The 21,162-nt window shown below is 48.9% G+C and overlaps 1 protein-coding gene across 1 annotated transcript in view; it reads left to right on the plus strand.

The window, feature by feature from the left end:
• Positions 1-21,162, plus strand: part of LOC116948704 (ATP-dependent 6-phosphofructokinase, platelet type-like) — a 69,576-nt gene that overhangs the window by 10,268 nt on the left and 38,146 nt on the right. The window contains exon 3 of the mRNA XM_032965676.2: positions 15,696-15,773. Coding sequence (XP_032821567.1) covers positions 15,696-15,773 — 78 coding nt within the window. The remainder of the gene's footprint in view (positions 1-15,695; positions 15,774-21,162) is intronic.

Raw genomic sequence — 21,162 nt, forward strand, 5'->3', positions numbered from 1 at the left:
TAGCTCAACGAAAGTGGCTCATGGTGTGGAAATGTAGAGCAGTCAACTAATGTCAACGCGTGTTTCTAAATGTGGAGGGACAAACCCGGAGGGCCCGGAGAAAAATCCCTGTGACCACGGGGAGAACGTGCACACTCCAAATATACAGCAGGGGTCAGGGTCGGGATCGAACCTACGTCCTCCCGCATACCAGGCGAGGTAGTTAACGTCTCGTTACCCTCGCGCCCTTACTTTGGTTTCTGTGTTGTTGGATCTCGGTTTACTGAAAGGTATCCGGGTTTCACAGACTCACATAAAACTAGAAAATCACTTCTTCTGTTTCCACATCAGAGACTGAGTACAAGACAGCCACATAACAATTACAAAGAACAGTCATAGTTTATATAGGTATAGAGCCAGATTCACACTTTGACGAAAGTTCAACTTCATACAATTGTATAGTGAAAACTTATGGATGTCTTCCCTCACACACAACGGGGAAGATCATTGGAGAAAAGTGGTGCGGCCATTTTGATCATCAACATGTTACTGCGATCCCAGTGCTGTACTGCGTGACAAAAATAATAATTAGGTCAGAGGTGAATGCGGCAAAATTAAGCGAGAAACCAAAGTAAGGGTGCCATTGTGGCGAGATATTAACTACTTCTCGTGGTATACAGGAGGTCGTGGGTTTGATCTCGACCCTGACGTCTGTATATTTGGAGTTTGCATGTTCTCCCCGTGGTCGCGTGGATTTTTCTCTGGGTCCTGCGGTTTTTCCTTCCACATTTAGAAACATGCGTTTAGAGTATTTTACTGCAATAAATGTCAACATGATAAGCCACTTTGTTGAGCTATCAATTGTGGCCAGGTCGTTTTTGAAAAACTAGTGTGTGGTTTAGTTTATAATGCTACTATGCACGTGAGTAGTCATCGCTTAGTGGGCAGAGACCTTAAAACCCACAGCACCTGACAATTTGCACGACCGATCAGATCTCAATAGAGCTCGCTCATTATCTTAACACACGAATTCACCTACCCTCCTTCCTGGAATTCTAAGCCGCCCAGCAACCCACCGCCATTTGTGCTTTTAAGCTGCCCACACGGGCAGCTTAACACTTGAAAAGCTGGCCGTTTGATCTTGAATCCTGTGACCCCATAAAAGCCCCATGCAGAGAGAGGAAGACAGTATCACTCATCCGCACAAACCATGGCAGATGCGGATACCCAATGCACAAATTAAGTGCGGCCATCCAGGACAGACCGTACAACGTATAACAACGCAATGCCCCGATCCACAAACACGAAGGAGACATCACCGCGTTGATGATACACTCCACTGCTCCTGATGCTGTTGTCCGGCTTGACCACCTGCATGTGAGATTGTAGTTGCTGCTCTGCATCTGCGTCAGCCGTAAAAAAAAGAAGACTGCTGACCAGTGCAGCTTACTCAGTGGAACGGATAATTTTTTGCGCAAACATCGCCTGCTTTGAGCGCGACACGACGGAAGGTGATCTGTGTTTGCTCTGCCGCCTGGACACAAGCACTCGCACCGGAACACAGATGTTGCTGTGCGGCCGAATGATGCCCCCGCGCGATGCTCGCATTTGAAATGACTCTGGCTGCCGCGATCCCGGCGTGTGATCCCACTCGTATCGGCACGGCCCTCACTGGACAAATGGGCTCATGAACAGGGACGACTTCAAAATAATCGGACCGAGATTAGGAGGGAAACTAACTAAACATTTTGATTTAAAGCTTTCGTGACTGCAGTAATTCATATTTAGTTCTTTCGGTAAAGTCACGTTGAAGGGAAACAACAAAATAATAAAATATATATAAAAAATAAATAAATTTATGCAAACCGACACACCTGAAGACGACCGTTTGTGTTATGGTCGAAACGTCGTGAGAATTTTTATTGTTTTATATATATTTTATTATTTTGTTGTTTCCCTTCAACGTGACTTTACCGAAAGAACTAAGAATATAACTAAACATTGTTTACTTTGATAAATTTTAATTACACTTCCCGCTAGATTTTTTTTGGTCGTTCCGCGTCATTATTAGGTATGATGTCCGACGTTTCACTCCTAGAGGCCATTCTACAATGCAGGGTGATGCACTGCTTGCTCCAGAGTTCCACGTGAAAATGTCTTTGTCGCATTAAATGATGCTGATAGCACAGCGGGAATAAAATTATGGAAAATTAAGGTTATAGCTTCATGGATTGAGGAAATGCCCCCTTTAAGCGTTACAGCATTTCATTCCGATAGCTATTGCTTCCGCATTCCGCACAGCTTACCGGCAGCGCAAGAAAGCCGCCGATGTTTATGAGACACTGCACATTATTTGACGATTGTCACAATTATAAATACAATAAGGCAAAATATCCCCGGGGTGCTCGAAGCAATTTGGCTTCTCTCAAAGTGTGGCTGCCCAGTTTGGTTTGCGTGCCACCTCCGAGCCCAAGCGCCGGTTTGGCTTCTGGGAATCGTGCCGGGGGTTTTTGTTTTATCAAGGCCCTTGGCAACAGTCCGGTTCGATCCCAACCCTGACGCTTGTATATTTAAAGCTTCCATGTTCTCCCCATGGTTGTGTGGATTTTTTTTTCTTCTCCGGGTTCTCTGTTTTTTTTTACTCTCCACATTTATAAGCATGCATTGAAATTATTTGTATTATTTTGTTTTCTGTAAATTTCCATATGATACGCCACTTTGTTGAGCTATCATTTATTTCGGCCAGGCCGCTTATGAAAAATAAGTTAATACCTCAGCGGGCTTTATCCGGCAAGATAAAAAATGATTTAATTAAATTTGTACATTTTTTAAGCGATTTGTTTAACATTCCTATACTTTTCACTCCTATCGCGTTTGTGTAGTATTTGTTGTCGCCTCGTTCTTACCCCGTGCCCCGACTGGACCATCTGCGGGAAAGAGCTTCACAGCTTATCGGATTCCTCCTCCAGTATCAATACCGATTCTGATTTTGACAGGAAAGGAAGGGCGGCGCAGGCTGTGATCAACAGCGCACTGCATTGTGGTCGCCCCCACGTTAGTCTCGCTTTCACGCCGGAAAAAATGTAACCGGAGCAGGCTCTCTCTCTCTCATCCCAATATCTTGTTGACCTCCGTGCGGCCCCCCCGCTCCTCCCCCTAAAACGGATATTGTTGTACTTTAATACGTACCTATGTCATTTACATCTACAGAGGGCATCAGGGCCATGTGGGTGCGCGGGGTGAGTCTGACAGGGAGCGGATGATTAATCCAGGAATGAGCGCGATTGATTGATTTCGTATTGCCTTTGAGCTCTGTTTATTTTTGACGGCAGGATCACGATGGTTAGTTACAAGGAGTTCTTTTTTAAAGTTCCCATACAAATAGCGTTCCTGCAAAAATGCTTTTAAATAAACATTCGGCGAACCGTGTGCTCGTGAAGTGTACATAAATTACATTTAAGTGTGTGCTATGTTTGAAGTAATTCTGTACTGTGTACGCTAAATATATTTAATTGCATTATATAAACATAAACACATTATTCTTGACCATATTCAAATTAATCTCATTCACGTAACCGGGTGACAGCCGACTGAGATCATATATTCCTTTTGGAAGGGAAATATGTATGTATGTGGAACTTCTTTCGCACCGTACGTAGCCAACCGTGCTAATCGGAAGTACGGGACGACAACAAACTAAACACAAAAAAGCAGTTTTAAAGACATGAGTTTTCAATCTAGATTTAAAAGTGCATAGCTCCAGTGGTTTCCTATTGCTGGAAGGAAGAAGGTTCCAGACAGCCGCAGAAGCGCATCTGAAAGCGCGCGATGATGCAGTGGCCAGCCAACAGCCGCTGCGACGATGGCCGGAGTTTGCGTACTGATGTATGCTCCTTGATGCAATCAGCAAGCTATTTTTGTTTATTTGTGGCAAGCACTTTGTGTGTAATGAGTGCGACCTTATAATGTATTCGTTCGGCAAAAGATATTAACGATTGCACAAATTAGTGGCACATAATTTCGAACTGTTGGACTTGGACACTGATGACTTGGTGACTACCACGAGAAATTAATCCTCCAAACGACTAGAGGAACAAAGTCATCTCTCTTCAAAGTAACAAAGTAAACAAGCAGAAACTACGCATTTCTCCCTATATCTCTGTCTCTCCGGTTTAAATAAATAAAATGTATTTATTTACATATCCCATCGACCACAAGGGCCTTCTAGGAGTGACATTTTTCAGCTCCTGCCTTTCGTAAATCCACTGCTAGATGAAAGCCTCAAGCAATGCCAGTAATGGGGGTTGTTTGAGCGGACTTCTGGGCATCTCAGTAAATGTGCTAAAAAAATGCATGCACTCAAGATTAGAATCGATATTAATCAATGGCTCAGCCTGTTTGCACTTGTGCTGGGCATTGTTCAGTATTTCGGAATGTCTCTTTCCTTGGCTTGACGACGCAAGAACAACATCGGCCTCCCTTCCGCTATGAAACTACGGCAAACCCAGTCCTGCAGTCCCAGCCGCAGCCACATCCGCCCCCCCCCATTGTGGAATTTAGATTGATGCTGCCTCATTTACGCTCCTCTGAATTCCCGCTGCATTCCTGCTCACAGTACGGCGCCTGGTTGCCGGGCCTGAGTTTGTAATTTTCGCCGTGCTGTGCCCCTTGGTTACGAGAGACAGATTATTGGTTTTACTGGCTGTTGTGTTTAATCAGCTTAGCTATCTGTGCGCCGATCAATCTACAGTGTAAAATCACCGTGGCCATTTTTTGTTTATGGATTGAGTCAGGAATCGAACCCAGGCCCTCCTTGCTGAGAGGCACAAGTGTCACCACTGCGTCCAGAATGTATCTGTTCATCTTGCATGCCCGCCACAGTCGGTTGAATTATTGATAGATCAGCGTGCTGGGTTTTTTTTTTGGTGACAGCCACCAGCTGCTGGAACTGAATATCCCTCGCGACGTCTGAGGGTACGCTGTGAATTCTTAATGAAGGACACGGTCTCTGGCATAAACACTTGGCAAGAGAAACCGGCAGAAGCAAACCTCCAGCGATGTCCTCGTCAGATTCCTATCGCCACGCCTCAACCTTTCTTTGGAACACCAACACCACCTCTGCCATAATACACCCCTCAAAAAACCCTGTATTATGGATTATATTGGTCGCGAAAGCCTATGCGTTAAACCACTTCTGCCACTCGTGACATTTCCGGCCGTGATCAAAAAGCCACGGGGGAATATTAAATAACTTTGTTACTATATCTGTAACAGCTTTCTAAGTCTTTAAACTGTCATTATTATTTTGTACGTAGGTATGTGGAACTTCTTTCGCACCGTGCGTAGCCAACCGTGCTAACTTTACACGCAACAATGACAATTTATTCCGGATTCTAATTCGGGTCAACATTCATGAGGCTGGGCGATTTATATTTTGTGTCGATATTGCACCTCACAGTTTTAAATGTTGTAATCATCATCATCATTATCATCAGCGGCAGCCATTGTCAATCCACTGCTGGATGAAGGCCTCCCCAAGCGGCCGCTGCCTCTCACAATCCTGCGATGTAAGATCCACCAAGCACCTGCATGAGGTGACTTCAAGGCCACATCCCCTCGCTGGATGTCATCTTGGATGCGTGTACCATCCCTTGGATGCCACTTCCTCATCATCATTATCATTGCTGACCATCGTCCCTTCTAGGCCCGTGACGTGTCCTGCCCAAAACCCACTTACCATTTCTTAAGCGTTTTAATTATGCCATTTCACCTACGCGTGTTTAGTCAACCAGCACAACTGTGCTGGTTGTCTGCCACAAAAAAACATCCAAACGCGTCAACTTTGTGAAAACGACTTTTTTATCCTCATAGCCAAAGGTGGAACTTTGAATACTTTGCTTTGGGATGCAAAGACGAAAACGATTCGCTTCCTTGAAACTGAAAGACCTGGGGGATATTGGCAATTCAAAACATATCTGCGGTGCCTAAATACGCCCTCCTAGACACACGCGCTATCTCTCGTTGTTGCCCGTATTGGATTTCTGTCGACGTTTTGTTTCAGAAGTCGTAAAAAAATGGGTGTGGGTTTCAAAATCACGCTGTTAGCCATCTTAACACACACATACATACACATGTACTGTATAGAAAGATAGTGCGTGTGTGTGTGTCTCTCTGAGAAGTGGGGAGCGGTAGTGCAGCAGTTATCACGCTGCGCTACGAACCCGGCGACCTGAGTTCGATTCCCACTCACAGTCAGAATCAGAATTCTTATCTTTGTTAGAATATTTTTTTATCCTGGAGAAATCCGATGAGCTATGAAGCTCTTTCACAGATGTCCAGTAGTCCACAGATGTCCAGTCAACATCGGTGACGAATATCTAAACTGACCCTGGGCATCCGCAACGTTGACTCAGCCTTACATGAGTACCTGGTGCCGTGTGTACACATAAGCACTGGGGAAACAAAGGCGGCCGGGCGTGGTGCTGGCCACCCACCCCCTCGTGTGCCTTGCTGGCCAGAAGAGGTGCTCGCTAACAACACTTGCCCCAACAGCCTGCTGAGGCTACACGGGGGAGCTTTGCATTTCTTTAAGAAGAGTTTTGCACGATGTGAGTAACAGGCAGCCCGATTTTTTAATCTCCCGTTCCCCGCAAACCTGATTTTAAAAGCTAACCGTGCCGTACAGAGTACAAACACCCGACACGATGTGGTGGTGCATACGGGGTGGATCGACGGTGCTCATTTGTGCACACGGGGGGTCACAATTTGCGCGGTTTTCCGTTCTGATTCCTTCCAAAAAAATCCCTGTTTGGGGCCAACTGCTCGCGCGAGGGAGTGCACGGAGAGAGGAAACGCATCGAGTGGGGAAGCGGTTTTTCATCGCGTCACCTGCGCGCGTTCGAGTCAGCAGACGTGCTCTGCCGAGCGCAAAGAAGCAGCTGGATCAGACACCTCGAGAGTCGCGTGTGAGCCACCCAACCCGCGCGTGTGTTGCACGGGGCACACCCAGCATCCTTTTACAAGCCGCGCCACGTAGAGCGACAGGCGCAGGGCTTTACAGTTTGCGGCCCCCCCTTATTAGGCGATGGCTCAGCGTGTTTTATGCAGGGAACGCTCCTCTCTCAAATACTCCTGTCAATCTCCCCCCTCCCCCCTAAATTGGGAGGTTGCTCCTTCTCCCCTGCTGTTCTCAAGGTCTCGATCACCCCCCCCTCCCCGTTCCCTTAGCTATTTGCCAAGCTGACTCGCTTCGCCCCAGTTCAAGTTGAAGCATAAGACGTCTGCCTCCTGCTCCTCCTCTTCTCCTTCCACGCGTTTGTGCCACACACATGGGGGTGTCCGCTGTTCTTGCCAACCTTCTCCACGCTGCCATGTCCTGCGCCATCTCTCTTTCCGCTCCACGGGCCACCACGGTCCGATCGCACTACATCGCCCCCCCCCTCTACTCCTGCCTTCCTCTTGATCTCTTTCTTCCACTTGCATCGCTTGCCATCTTCTGATCCACATCATTTCCTGTCGTCTCTCAACATGACCGAACCACAGCAGCCTTATTCTCTCTCATCTTCTCTGCGATTTCTACCACCTTGAGTCTTCCTCACCCAACATCCACCGCAACATCCTCATCTCTGTCACTGTGCTCCAGCACTCGGCCCCATACAACAGAACCTCCCCCCCCCCCCTCTTCTACTTATCGTAATATCCGTTCTCCGTTCTGTACCTTCCCGTACTGGTTCATCAGTCCTTAACTCTCATCCCCTCATCCTGTGCCACGATGCTCCCCGCCGAACAATTAAAATCTCCCTCTCGACGTCGCTCCGAACCGGTTACTGTACGTCACCCAAAACTAGGTCGCCCCAACCTATTGCGCCGTTGTCCCCAGTGCCAATCTACTCACTCCCTGCCACCAAATCAGCATACATGCCCCCAAATCTCACCGGATCTGGGGAGCCAGGCAGCGTTGAGCCGCGAACGCTTGCACGGACGATTGACCTCCGTGCACAAAGCAGCTGGCACACTGCAATGGGGCCATGCGGTGGGCAGCGAGAGGGCAGTGCTGCCAAGTCCATCGTTGTGCTCCATTTCTACGCGCTGCCACGTCTGTGCTTCCCCGCCTTCACGAACCCGCACGGCCCTCATCCAGCAGTGGATTGAGACAATGGCCGTACAAGTGTACGTAACATTTACGTGAATGTACTGTACATGTACGGCCCTGTCCCACGCGTAGCCCCACAGCAGCCTATAACAACCTGTGTGTGTGCTAGACAATCACCCATCCAAGCACTATCCAAGCTCTATCCAAGCTCAACCCTGGTTAGCTTCCTACGCCCGATCAGATCAGGCACATTGCAAGCGTATTTGAACATGGGAGCTATCATAAATGCGATCTACCTGTATAATACATATTCAAGCACAATATCTCTGAAACACTGCTCTCTCACAAGAACAGCAGGAACCACATGTGTGTGCGAGGGGGGGGGGGGGAATCTATAGGATTAAGTCCACTTGGAGTGTGCGGTCATGGAACACTGGAGCTTTGACAAACAGATTAAAATCACCAGAGTCAAGGGCCTGCGCACTCTCCGCTGTCATCCTCGGCTGCGAGCAAAAGCATCGATGATAATCATGATTATTACGTCATGTATTTAGCGAGGAAAGCATAATCGAGTCTCAATGCAGTTTTTGTTGTTGTTTTGCACGAGGGTCCTTCTACATTTGGATGTTTGGCGGAAATCCCCCCACCTCCATTGTGGAGTGCTTTGCCGTGTGGGAGGAAACCAGAGGACTCAGCGAGCTATGGAGGGCTACTCAATGGATCCAATGCAAAGGCAGCGTCAGGAAAGCGTTTGGACCAAATCTTAGACATTGCATCTTGTATCCTTCGCAGCCTCATCTCGACTGGAACGCCATGAGTATTTAATAATTATTATTTATTGACCATAGCGCACATCGTCAATCATCATCCGAACTTCATTGCCTGTGGTTGCCTCTTGACTTTCAACTTTGACCTGCACTGGGATGTGCCCAATCACATCGGATGTTGGAAGCTAAGCAGGTTTGGGCCTGGACAATGTTTAGATGGGCGTCCACCACTCTGCATAATAGGTGCTGTTGGCTGCTGTGTTGGCTACTGTTGTCAGCCGAGGGCGGTGAAGTAAAACCCACTGTTGTACCGTACTATGCTCCAATGTCCTCACCTTCACCAACCGCACTGACCAGCACAGTGCAGTCAAATAACCCTCACAACACACGCGGCTTGGGGAGGCCCTCATCCAGCAGTGGATTGACAAGCAAATGTTTTACAACTGATCCTTATGGCGGTACCCCGGGGTACCAAATCATAAAAAATGGCCGAGGCAATTCAATATTTTTTCTGGGACACTATTTTTTCCAGGGGTGTACTTAACTCCGCGACTGGGGTAGCAATTAATCCGAAATCAGTGCCACTCTGCGATGTCGAAACGCAGCGAGGACGATTGCGCTGATACCCTGAACGCTCGTACGAGGCGTAGTGGTGCATCGCGTACAGCTCGTCGAGATGAGTTCATTGCCACATCGCCGACCATCAACAGACTACAAATGACTGCATCACGGACATTATGCGAGAGCCGGGGTACCGCCATAAGGTTCAATTACACCACCACGTGACAGCCTGAGAATAAGGCCCTCCATCCAGCAGTGGATACACAATGGTTGATGAGGATCATCATGAAGATGAGAGAAGAAATATAACTCCGTGTGTGGGGGGGGGGCTCCTGAAGGAGGAACGAGGGTGCTAAGAAAAGATGAAACGAAGGAGTAGAATTACTGGGAAGGGCCGCATCAATTGCCTTCGCCTACCCCCCCCACATCCACGGTTTCCACCTTCCTGCCCTCATTTGTTGTCCTTCCCCCGCACCTCCGATGAGCATGGTTGGCTACGTACGGCGGTGCGAAAGAAGTTCGGCATACAACACATGCACAATAGACACACCGTCCGGGTTTAACCTGGGACGATCCGTGAATGTGCATCTGCGTTTGGGGTGGCAGGAGTTGATTTGATTTGTCACAGGATCTGCTACCGGGACTACCGGTAGCAGATCCCGTGTGAGAAATACGTCCGGGTTTGGCCTGCGGTGGTGGCAACCCCCCGCCCCCCTCCCCCCATGTGCACTTTGCCACGTCCCGAACCAAGCAGCATCCAGAGCGCGTCAATCACTCGTTCACGCTACGCTCGGCACGACGAGTCGTCGGCACAGCGTCTCAATATGGGAGAGCCTATGAGCCGAGGGGGCTCGGTCGGTGCCACCTGGGGTGGCAACTGTCACCGGGGTTCACTCTATGGGTAGCGTGCACCGTGGGCACACAGTTTAGCGTGTACACCGCATGTTTTGATGCACACCTCTCTATTTATTTATTTATTTCATATTCCCTAGATGCTTCATGCCACATTTGACTTTGTTTTCGTCTCTTCTCCGAAACAGTATTCTCCATCACGGACATCACGGCACTCAGCTAATGCTATTTATCTCATAAACAGCTACCACGGTGACCTTGTTATCAAACGGTACCTGCGATCTAGAGATAAAATGCTCCAAGAAAACCAAGAGTAGCATTCGATACCCATGGTGGTACTAATAAACCATTCACCGCTCATGGCGGTACCATTTTCGTATAAACCATTTTCAGACCAGTGGTTCAAAGAGCAAATAGCAGCTCGCCATGTCCCCGCGCCACCACCAATGTGACCCGAGATGTCCTCGCCTTGTCAGTCGCTCTGCCCACGGTGTAAATTTAGCCCCCCCCCCCCCCCCGATACCGCCAAAGCCCATGGCCCGGCAAGACCACAACGGCAAGGCGCTTCGTCTCCACTGGGGCCCCCCGAGAGCCGACGACGTCAAATGTGCAGGATGTGGCACGTCCAGTTTGAGGGATGTAGATTCAACATTCCTAGCGAGTCATGCCTTGTGGGAAAATAATAATAATGATGATGATATTCCTCTCTTTCTCTCTCTCTCTCTCTGAACGTCAGTGGCATTCGGCCACAGTTTTAACGGGTGAAAAAGAGAGAGGCGCAGCCCTGCAATTGCCTTCTCACGCCACTGCTGACGTAAGGGCTTCCCCACCGTCGAGCCGTTCTTAGACAGTATTTGGCCTCCTTTTCCGCGCTGGAGAGTCGTCGTGGAAGACGTGGGAGTACCCGCACTTGACCCCTCCATACGCGAACTATCGACTGACTCGCTGCGGTGAACCCATTTATACTGCTGGCTGTACAGAGGCACACTGGAGGGGTGGGGCGTGGGATTTGAGAAACTTTTGCCCCACTGTGACGACTTCCGGAGTGCAGGTCCAGCGGGCTGCGGCCCGATGCGCCGCGGGGCGGCGTAGGAAAGTAACAGGCGTCTCTTTGAGAAGCTGCGCCATTAGCCGTGATGATAGCAGCGGTTGAAACATCTCACGCCTGGTTTATTTATTTTTTTGGGGGGGGGGGGGCGTGGGATGGTTAGGTTTTTACGAGAGCCACCGCCACCGCCTTCCACTGTGGTGGCAGCCAACTTGGCGTGCGCGCTCGCAATGAGAAACCACGCTCATTCTCAACCCCCCCCGGGGGGCTGATTGTCGAGCAACACAAAGAACAACAACACAAAGGGGAAACGCATCGCCCCACGGACGTGCTCGTCGACGTTGCGGGCTTGTTCAGCTCGACGGGTCGCGGCCGACTCTGTTTGTGGTCACCCCGCACGGTGGATGCCGGCCGTAGGCCATCGAGCGAAAAGCGTCCCCCGGATTTGTGGCGCGGCTGTGTGTTGTACGTCTTTGTATCTTGACTGACGGCGAACAAGCGGTGCGTCGCGGTGACCTTTGGTTTTGCTCGCGAGCGGTGTCCCTCCGCGCAATTGCGCTTTCCGAAAAAAAAACCCAGGTGTGCGAGCCGACGCCGCGTTTTACACGCCGGGACTTCGCACTGCAAGGGACAAAGGCGCATCGGGCAATCGCGCAGGCCGCCATGTGGCGACGAAGCTGAACGTGACCTTGAGCTTCGTGAAGGTTTAATGTGCTGTGTCTGCGCGTACGTACACGCGGGCGGGCGGGCGGGCGTGCGTGCGTCACAAGGCGTTGCTATGGCTGCATTAAGAAGCTGCGTGGCCCCGTCCTCCCTCTCTGCGCCCTTACCAACAGCGCTCCTACCCACCCTTTCCCATCTCCGTCAAATCCCTGAGGGCCAGGGGGGGGGGATCTGGGTTAGTCTCCGCGTAGCAATCGCGTTTCCTTTCCCAGGCCCACGGGCGTGGAGGCATCGATCACTCAGCCCGCTGCATGAAGTGAAGGTGGCAGCGGTTCACCCCTTCATAGATGCAACGGCGCCGGCAAAATATTTCACTTTGCCTCGCCGCGCTGCGAGTCGCGTTGAGTGCAGTCCGATATTCGCTTTCTCCTAAGGTGTGAGATGGAAAAAAAAAGTTAGCGGCGTTAAATGTCTATTTGGAGTTTCGCATCAAACGCCGGTACGATCGTGCGTGTGTGTGAGATTGGGGGGCGGTGGTAGTGTGTAGCGGTTAGCGCTACGCTGCGCTACGAACCCGGCCACCCAGGTTGGAATTCCGCTCACATCAATACCAGTGACGATTATGTGAACCAGTCCTGGGCCTCCCCTAAGTCGACCTAGCCTCAAATGAGGACCTGGTGTGGTGTGTGAACATCGCCACTAGGGATACAAAGGCGGCCAAGCATGGTGATGGCCACCCACCCCCTCGTGTGCTGTGCCGGCCTTCATAGGTGCTCGCTAACAGCACTTGCCCCAGCAGTCTGTTAAGGCTACACGGAAGTTTTGTCTTTGTGATTTTTTTCAATATTGGGCAAGTTGGGCGACGGTTTAAACCAATCAATGACATTAACATGTTAGATGAAGCTCGCTTAATTTCACTTTACAGTTGATTTGTAATTTCTACGCCATGGCGCATATTTATAGAATTAGGAACAGCAGTGGCGATTAGCACGGTTGGCTACATACGATACGAAAAAAAAGTTCAACATACATACAGTGGCAAGTGCATTGTGTTACAAACCAGGCAGCGTTTATTCTATTTCTGGCCACAGCTCTCATCAGCGGAGGGTGATCTGGTCATAGACCCCCCCCCACCACCCCCACGGTCGCCCACTTTGTTCACCAACCCCGCATTGACCAGCGTGGTGAAGTATGGTCAAGCAACCGCCATGACTGGCACAGCACGGGGAGGTCTTCATCCAGCAGCGTATCGCTCACATAGGTAAAGGGTGCAGCCCTGAAATTGCCAGCTCACAGCCACTAGAGGGAGCTCTAGAGAGCCTCTCTGCAGGGGTGTTTGGCCTACTCTTTCACGCTATAACGGGACGAGAAGAGCGCACAAATGGTAATCGCATTGGGAGGCATTTTCACCTAATGGTTTGATGAAATATAAATGAGATCTTCCGAGTGCACATAGAGGGATGGGGAAGGGATATGAGTCATCTCAGCAGAAAGTAAGCCACAGACGGCCAGAAAATACATTCCTGTGGTGATTCCACCGGTGGCTGCTGACACTTTACATCGGTCACAAACCACCCAAGCGTCGATGACACATGCCACAAGAATAGCCCCGACACCCGCAAAGCCCGCGGGACGTCCTCTGGTGAAGCCTTGAGTGCGCTCTTCTTCTCGTCCTGCAATGCCCGGCGAGAGAGAGGGAGAGAGAGAAAGTCTCCTGTGTCAGTGACACAGATCCCATCAGCACGTACAGCAGACTCAGAGCCCAACTCGGGCTGAATGGCGCCGTCTCGTGCTAAACCCCTGACGCTCTCTAGCGATAAGCCACGGATAAGCCACAGCTGTACTCCTCTCCTTTGTGTTGTCGGTGGAGGCCGCACATGAATGAATAATGTCGTGCCGCTATTTGTTTTTTGTTCGGTTCATGCGATTGGGAGCAGCGGTCGTTGCAGTGTTTCGCGCACCGCACTAGCTCTGCACACTCGAAGGGTGAATTTGTACAGGAGAGCCCTAATTCAGAATCTTTATCCTGGAAGAATCCGATGAGCCGTGAAGCTCTGTTTCACAGACGTCCAGTAATTATCAGATGTCCTATTATCCGCGGCCCTATTACCCACGACTCCTATTGTCTGGGGAAACTGTCGGGTCCGCATAAATTATTATCCACAAACCTATTTCTTCCTGTTATTTGCGGTGATCCATAATTTTACCCAAAATGCATAACAAAGCAGCTTCCTAATACTCGTGAGTTTTCCATCTGCGAGGTTATCCATGATTGTTTTACCCTGCAGATAAGGTGTAAAATCGCAGATATTGGTCCCCCAAATCACCGCAGATAAGAGGAGCTCTCCTTTATAAGTGTGTGCATTTAATGTATCGAGCGAGCCAGTAAGTGCGGCCATTTCTGTGCCGTGACACATTCCTTAACAAATACATTTCATATAAATAGGGTGATCGATGCCACATATGGTTAGCGCACTGCATTGTGAACCCGACAAGAGAAACTTGATTTTCAGCCACGGTTAACATCAGTGGCATGTTGTGATTGAACCAGTCCTGGGTCCCACCTTCACCAAATCCCATAACCAACATGAATGTGAGGAGGGCTTCATCCAGAAGCGGTTTGACAAAAAGGATGGTGAATTTTCATTTATTATGAGAATTCAGAAATAATAAATTTTGAATTAAATTGTTCGTTCGTTCGTTTCTTAATCCGCTTATCCTCGCAACGGACTCTAGTTCTTCCCGAAGAATTCCCAGGCGTTCTCAGGCCATCCGAGCGACATAGTCCCACCAGCGTGTCCTCGGCTGGCCCCGGGGTCTACGCCCAGTAAAGGATCGTAAGCTTATCAAGGTGGTGGGGTTTGTGTTGTTCTGTTGACCCTCAGAGCTATGTGGCCTGGAGTCTTGTGCTCATGCTCGGATCTCTGCTGGCGAGCAGGTCTGGGGAGATGTTCCAAACAAATAACGGTTGAAACAGAAGTCCCTTATGAATGGTTCTGAAAAAACAATCAGAGAACTCCGTCCTGACAAGGTGTACCGGGATACCCCCCTCCCCGAGCCAGGCCTGGGGGTAGTGTTCGCCGGAAAGCACTTGGTGTGCCGAGTGAGCCAGCCACATATAACCAGGTAGGGCCCAGTCCGAAATGGCTACGTGGTGCCGTCCTGTGCGTCCACCATCTGCAGGATGAAGGGTGAGCGGTGGGTGCGATGCCACTTTGGCAGGGAGAGGGATGGTCTCAGACGGACTGGACCTTGGCAATGGATGAAATTTTTATAATTGGAAATTATAATGGTATTGTTACCTGGCTATAGAAGCGATCATCTCTGATACAGACCACGCGTTAACTACCTCGTCTGATATGCAGGTTGTGGGTGAGATCCTGGTCCTGATACCTGTATATTAAAGTTTGCGTGTTCTCCCCGTGGGCGTGTGGAATTTTCTCCACATTTAGAAACATGCCTTTAGAGTATTTGACTGCAATACATTTCCACAAGATAAACCACTTCGTTGAACGATAATTTGTGGTCAGGTCACTTCAGAAAAAAGAGCTACATAGCTCAGTGGGCCTTACCTACTAAAATAGCTAAATGTTTTATACGCTTTTAGTTTAGTATAAAGTGGCGCATCAAACAGGAAGGACCAAGAACCGTGTTATTCACAAACCAAGCTGCCAGTGACTCCTAACCGTCCACCGCCTCTCCTCTCTGCGCCCGTGTGCGTTTGTGTTTTCAGGGTTACCAAGGGATGGTGGACGGAGGAGACAACATCCGAGAGGCGACATGGGAGAGCGTCTCTGGGATCCTCCAGCTGGTGGGTGCCGTGTGTCATCGGCAGGATCTGGTCGTTTGCTAATGGGGGAGGGGAGGGGGACTAGGTCACCTGTGTAATAACAGACACGTGGTAAAGTAAAAAAAGTCTAAAATCTATCATTCAGGCACCTGCTTTGGTTGAGTAAAAAATCTTAAATCTATCATTCAGGCACCTGCTTTGGTTGAGCTTGTGTGGTTTTTTTTTTGGGGGGGGGGAGTCTACTAAGGGTGCGAGTTGTTTTAGGCGTATATGGAGAGTGCCATCCTCAATGGCAGCAGTGTTCAACATGCACACCAAGGAAGCCTGGCGACACACATAAGAGCTGTGGCAAATTAAACAACACTGGGGCCTTCTCTAGGGAAAAGGGTGCCCAGATGGCGCCACGTCCACACCACTTCGTTGACCCATAGTGCGTCGACCGACACAGAAACAATCGATGCCTGGGATGAATGAATTCATCAGCGGGTGACCAAATCAATGTTGTTGCCAACACAAAGATAAAGATCACCAGTACAGCCTTTAGATACTGCTGGGGCAAGTGCTGCTAGCGAGCACCTATGAAGGCCGGCACAGCACACGAGGGAGCGGGTGGCCATCACCATGCTTGGCCGCCTTTGTATCCCTAGTGGCGATGTTCACACACCACACGAGGTCCTCATTTGAGGCTAGGTCGACTTAGGGGAGGCCCAGGACTGGTTCAGATAATCGTCACTGGCATTGATGTGAGCGGAAATCTAACCCGGGTCGTAGCACAGCACACTAACTGCTACACTACTCCTCCCCAAAACGCACGCACGCACATACACACACACACAGATGAGAGAACAGTATTCATTCAACTAGCAACCTACTTCCTCCACTGCCTCATAAAGGCACCTCTGTATTGTCACGAAGGGTGTTGCATGCATGGTCTTGCCTCATAGCAGCGCGGTGGCATTGTACTGCAGTGGCAAGCCAGTCACTCTTCACGTTGTTTCTTTTGCAAGGGAGAACTGAGAAATAATCATTTCTGTGACCTCTACCAGGTATTTTGGGGCGAGAGCGGTGGCACGGTGGTTAGCGCACCATGCTTTGAACCCAGTCATCTGCGTTGGATGCCCAGCCACGGCAGACATCTTGGCGAGTGATAGCTAAACGAGTCCTGGGTCTCCCACCTTTGCCATCCGAGCATGGGGAAGTATGGTGAAACAACCCCGAATGTGAATGACACGACACCGAGGTAATATTTGGGGGACCCAGGTCTCTCTAACAAATGAGACAATCGTGGTCTCATGAAATATGATCTGGTTAAAGAAATAAACTTTAAACTTAAAGGTCTTCATCCAGAAGTGGACTGATGTGTGAATCGGTATGACTAGATATTGACTGTGGTGTGATGGGTGAGGCGTTCTTGCACTCGATATTACTGAAAATTCACTTCCCTGTTCTTCGGCGCTTCTATCAGCAAGCACATCAGGCACACGCCCAACACAAACCTTCCAAGACTTGTCAACCGCTCTAATTCCCTTGCAGTGAACCATTCTAAAAAAAGCCCTCGAGCAAGAGAAGGCCATTTTCCATATTATGAAAAGCAGGAAGTATTTTTTGTTATTTCGCTAGAAACCACCAGTGGTGTAAGAGGTGGTGCAGTGGTTGGCTCACTGTGCTGTGAACCCAACGAAATGAATATTAGAATAGGTTTTACCCTGTCTGGCAATAAAACAGGTGTTAAGATATATTCTTAGTTTTTTCGGTAAAGTCACGTTGAAGAGAAACAACAAAATACTGCAGTCACGAAAGCTTTAAATCAAAATTTAGGTGTTGAGATGTTAAAATATATATACTTGTGGTGTTCGCATGTTCACCACAAGTATATGTGGTTAATGCAGACATGATTCCTTGCAAAAAGGCTTCAGTTTGGTGTTTTAACGTCTTAACACAACTTTTATTGCCAGAAAGGGTAAAACCTATTCCTATTTTTTGATACTGGTAAGGGAGGTCCAAATTAAGTGAGCTTGAATCCCGGCCACGGCTCAAATCGGCGACGACCGCTCAACCAACCCCACCGCCGTGATGATCGACACGGTGCAGGGAGGTCTTCATCCCGCAGTGGATTGACGACAATGGGCTGTACATTACTTCACGTCATCCATAGACCTCCAACATCCTCGTGTCGAACATTCCTGCAGGGTGGTGGCAAGTTTCTCTGCGGCTTTGCCGTAAAGCTCGATGATGATGATGATGTCCGACGTTTCACCCCACGCACTGGGAGCTTCTTCAGGAATCTCGATTCAGTTGCAGAACAGCGCGTAGTTCACAAAACCGAAACCCGTTCATGCCACAAACTTCCAAACATCGGGGTGGGGGGGGAGATCATCGGGTGCCTTGGACACAGCCCGACCTCACCGCCACTGCGTGTGTGTACATTTAAAAGAAAACCATTGTGTGCCAAACAAACAATGTGCACTGTACATAAACAGTGTCCCTGGCTCAAATATAGCCAGCAGCAGCATCGCATCAACACCGGACCACGGACACACGTCCTGGATGCTGAAGGCGAATGTTTAGGGTAAATTGAATGTTTTTTTACATTTACTTGTAAGTTGGCCAAAGCAAAGCCGTTGGACAACCAAGGGGCAGTTTTATTTATTTCTTCAATGTAACTTTATTTTAATAAAATGTGGGCACAGCTGTCCAGCCGGCGGGGCGTTGGAAGTCAGGAATTCGTGCGTTTCATCGCATGTTTGAAAAGTGCGGTCTTGGGCGAGAAAAATTCAATTGTCAATTATTTTTAGCCACGATTACTCGCGAGGAAAGACGTGCGGGTGACAGATTGCTGAGATCTCAAGGGATGCTTAATGACCTTTAAGCAAAAATGAGCAATCGAACGATCAATTTCAGTGCCCTTTCTCGTCTTTGCGAAAATGTTATCATCGCTTGCAAAACACCCGAAGGCATTATCACGCTGCTCACAAGTATCACCGCCGTTATCAGCCATGGTCAATCCACTGCTGGATGAAGGCCTCACCCTAAGCCGTCTCTCATGATCCCGTGCTGTGCTAACCCACCTATCCGCCACTGCTGCTTCACACGAGTCGATGCCATCGCTCCAAATTCTCAGGGGGCGTCCTCTCACGTGGGCTCCATTCCTTGGGTGCCTCTCCCCGTTCACTTATCTTGCCGGGGGGGGGCGGGTCGGAAACCAAAATAACAAGAAGGGCCGCAGTGCACGCGGTGAATACGAGACGGTGGTCCTTAGAAAATAAAGTCACGAGGCAGCAGTCCTTAAAAAGCCGCATGTGGATCCTGAGCGGGATGCGTTTGCCGACCCCTAGTCTCGAACATCAGGCCCTCGTGCCCACCTAGCGACGCGTTCTGCCCAAGTCCGCGTACTTTGCCTCAACAAGTTTGAAGGCTATACTCTTTAGTTCTATTCGGTAGAGTCACGTAGGTAAAAAAATAAAACAACAAAAAATCACGACGTTTCGGCCACAACACAAGTGGCCTTCATCAGGTGAAGTGACCGGACTGTCCAGAGGACAGCGTTGGAGTGCAAACAGCCAAGCCCAGGTCGCGTCCTTTAAGCTGTGTGGAAGGAAACAAAAGCGCCTCGACAAAGGAATTAGCATAAATATGAGCATGATGTACGTAGGAGGTACATAATGGACCGGCGCAGGGGGGGGGGTTTACATAATGTTGGTTTGAAGGGAAAATAAACAGCTGTGAAAGTTTGGGATTCCACTACTTGAAAAAAATATACTGTACCAGTTTGAAGGCTGCCACCATCGTGACATAATTACCAAGGCAGGCAACAGTCAACTGACAATAGTTCAGAGTTCCCAGGGATAAAGTACGAGGCAAGGTAGGGATTATATCCCTCCTGTGGGTTTGCTGAAAATTACGAAAATCATTTGGTGAACCTGCTTTGGCAGTGGTGCACGAGAACAATCGATGACAAAAGGGTCATTCACACATATGTCAGTAACACTGGGTGTGGCATTGAAAGGCAAAATATACAATAGATGACGTTTCAGCCAATGGCCCTTCTCTATTTGTGTGCTGTGAGTCAGGGACATTTCCTTTTATGGTAACACAGCGTTATTTACGAATGTAGTATTTTTTTTTATCTTACCAGGTAAGGCGCACTGAGCTATATGGCTCTATTTCAGAAGTGACCTGTCCACAAATGATAGCTCAACAAAGTGGCTGATCACGTGGAAAATTATAGCAGTCAAATACTCTAAATGCATGTTCTTCTAAATGTGGAAGGAAAAAACAACTCCAAATATACAGAAGTCAAGGTCGGGATCGAACCCAGGACCTCCTGCATGCCAGGTGAGGGAGTCAACATCTCTCCACCGCGACACGTGGTTGTTCGTGGGTGCAGAAATGTTGCCCGTCTTGTACGACAAGTGTGCAGGTATTTTAAGTCCTACGCTTGTCCCAACCTCGTGGGGGCCCTTCTCGCTAGCAGTGGCGTGACAAGGCGATTGCTTGGCTGCAATTTCACCGTTTCCTCTTGTTCATTTAAAACAAATGCTACGCAAGTCGAGTAAAGTCTTTGCATATGTCAGAATGGATATAGCCAAATCATTTGTGATTACAAAAAAAATCTACTTATAAACGGAATATATAATAAACACGATGTCCTAATCCCATCACACCTCTATGATGAAAATGAACCGCACTGACTGTCCACCAAGCAGGATTCATGTACATGCCGCAAATCGTCGGTTGGCAGGTCACGTGTGGTGGGGTAAAGTGTGAGTGCTTCCTAGCGTGGAGGAGTAGGCACAAATGCCCTCTAGGGAGAGAGGCTCTCTAAATTTTAATGGTAGGTTTATTTGAACACAGAGAGACAGAATAACAACAACAAAATCCAGAAAAACGCATGTCAAAAATGTTAGAAATTGATTTGCATTTTAATGAGGGAAATAAGTATTTGATCCCCACCTCGTGGAGTTGCAATGATCATGAGAACGGTGAGGAATCAGCCCAGAACTACACGGGAGGATCTTGTCAATGATCTCAAGGCAGCTGGGACCATAGTCACCAAGAAAACAATTGTTAACACACTACGCCGTGAAGGACTGAAATCCTGCAGTGCCCGCAAGGTCCCCCTGCTCAAAAAAGCACATATACATGGCCGTCTGAAGTTTGCCAATGAACATCTGAATGATTCAGAGGACAACTGGGTGAAAGTGTTGTGGTCAGATGAGACCAAAATGGAGCTCTTTGGCATCAACTCAACTCGCCGTGTTTGGAGGAGGAGGAATGCTGCCTATGACCCCAAGAACACCATTGGGGGTGTTTTTCTGCTAAGGGGACAGGACAACTTCACCGCATCAAAGGGACGATGGACGGGGCCATGTACCGTCAAATCTTGGGTGAGAACCTCCTTCCCTCAGCC

The sequence above is a fragment of the Petromyzon marinus genome, chromosome 34 (assembly GCF_048934315.1).
Source record: "Petromyzon marinus isolate PM22_M1 ecotype Great Lakes invasive population chromosome 34, UKy_Petmar_22M1.pri1.0, whole genome shotgun sequence".
NCBI classification, from domain to species: Eukaryota; Metazoa; Chordata; class Hyperoartia; order Petromyzontiformes; family Petromyzontidae; genus Petromyzon; species Petromyzon marinus.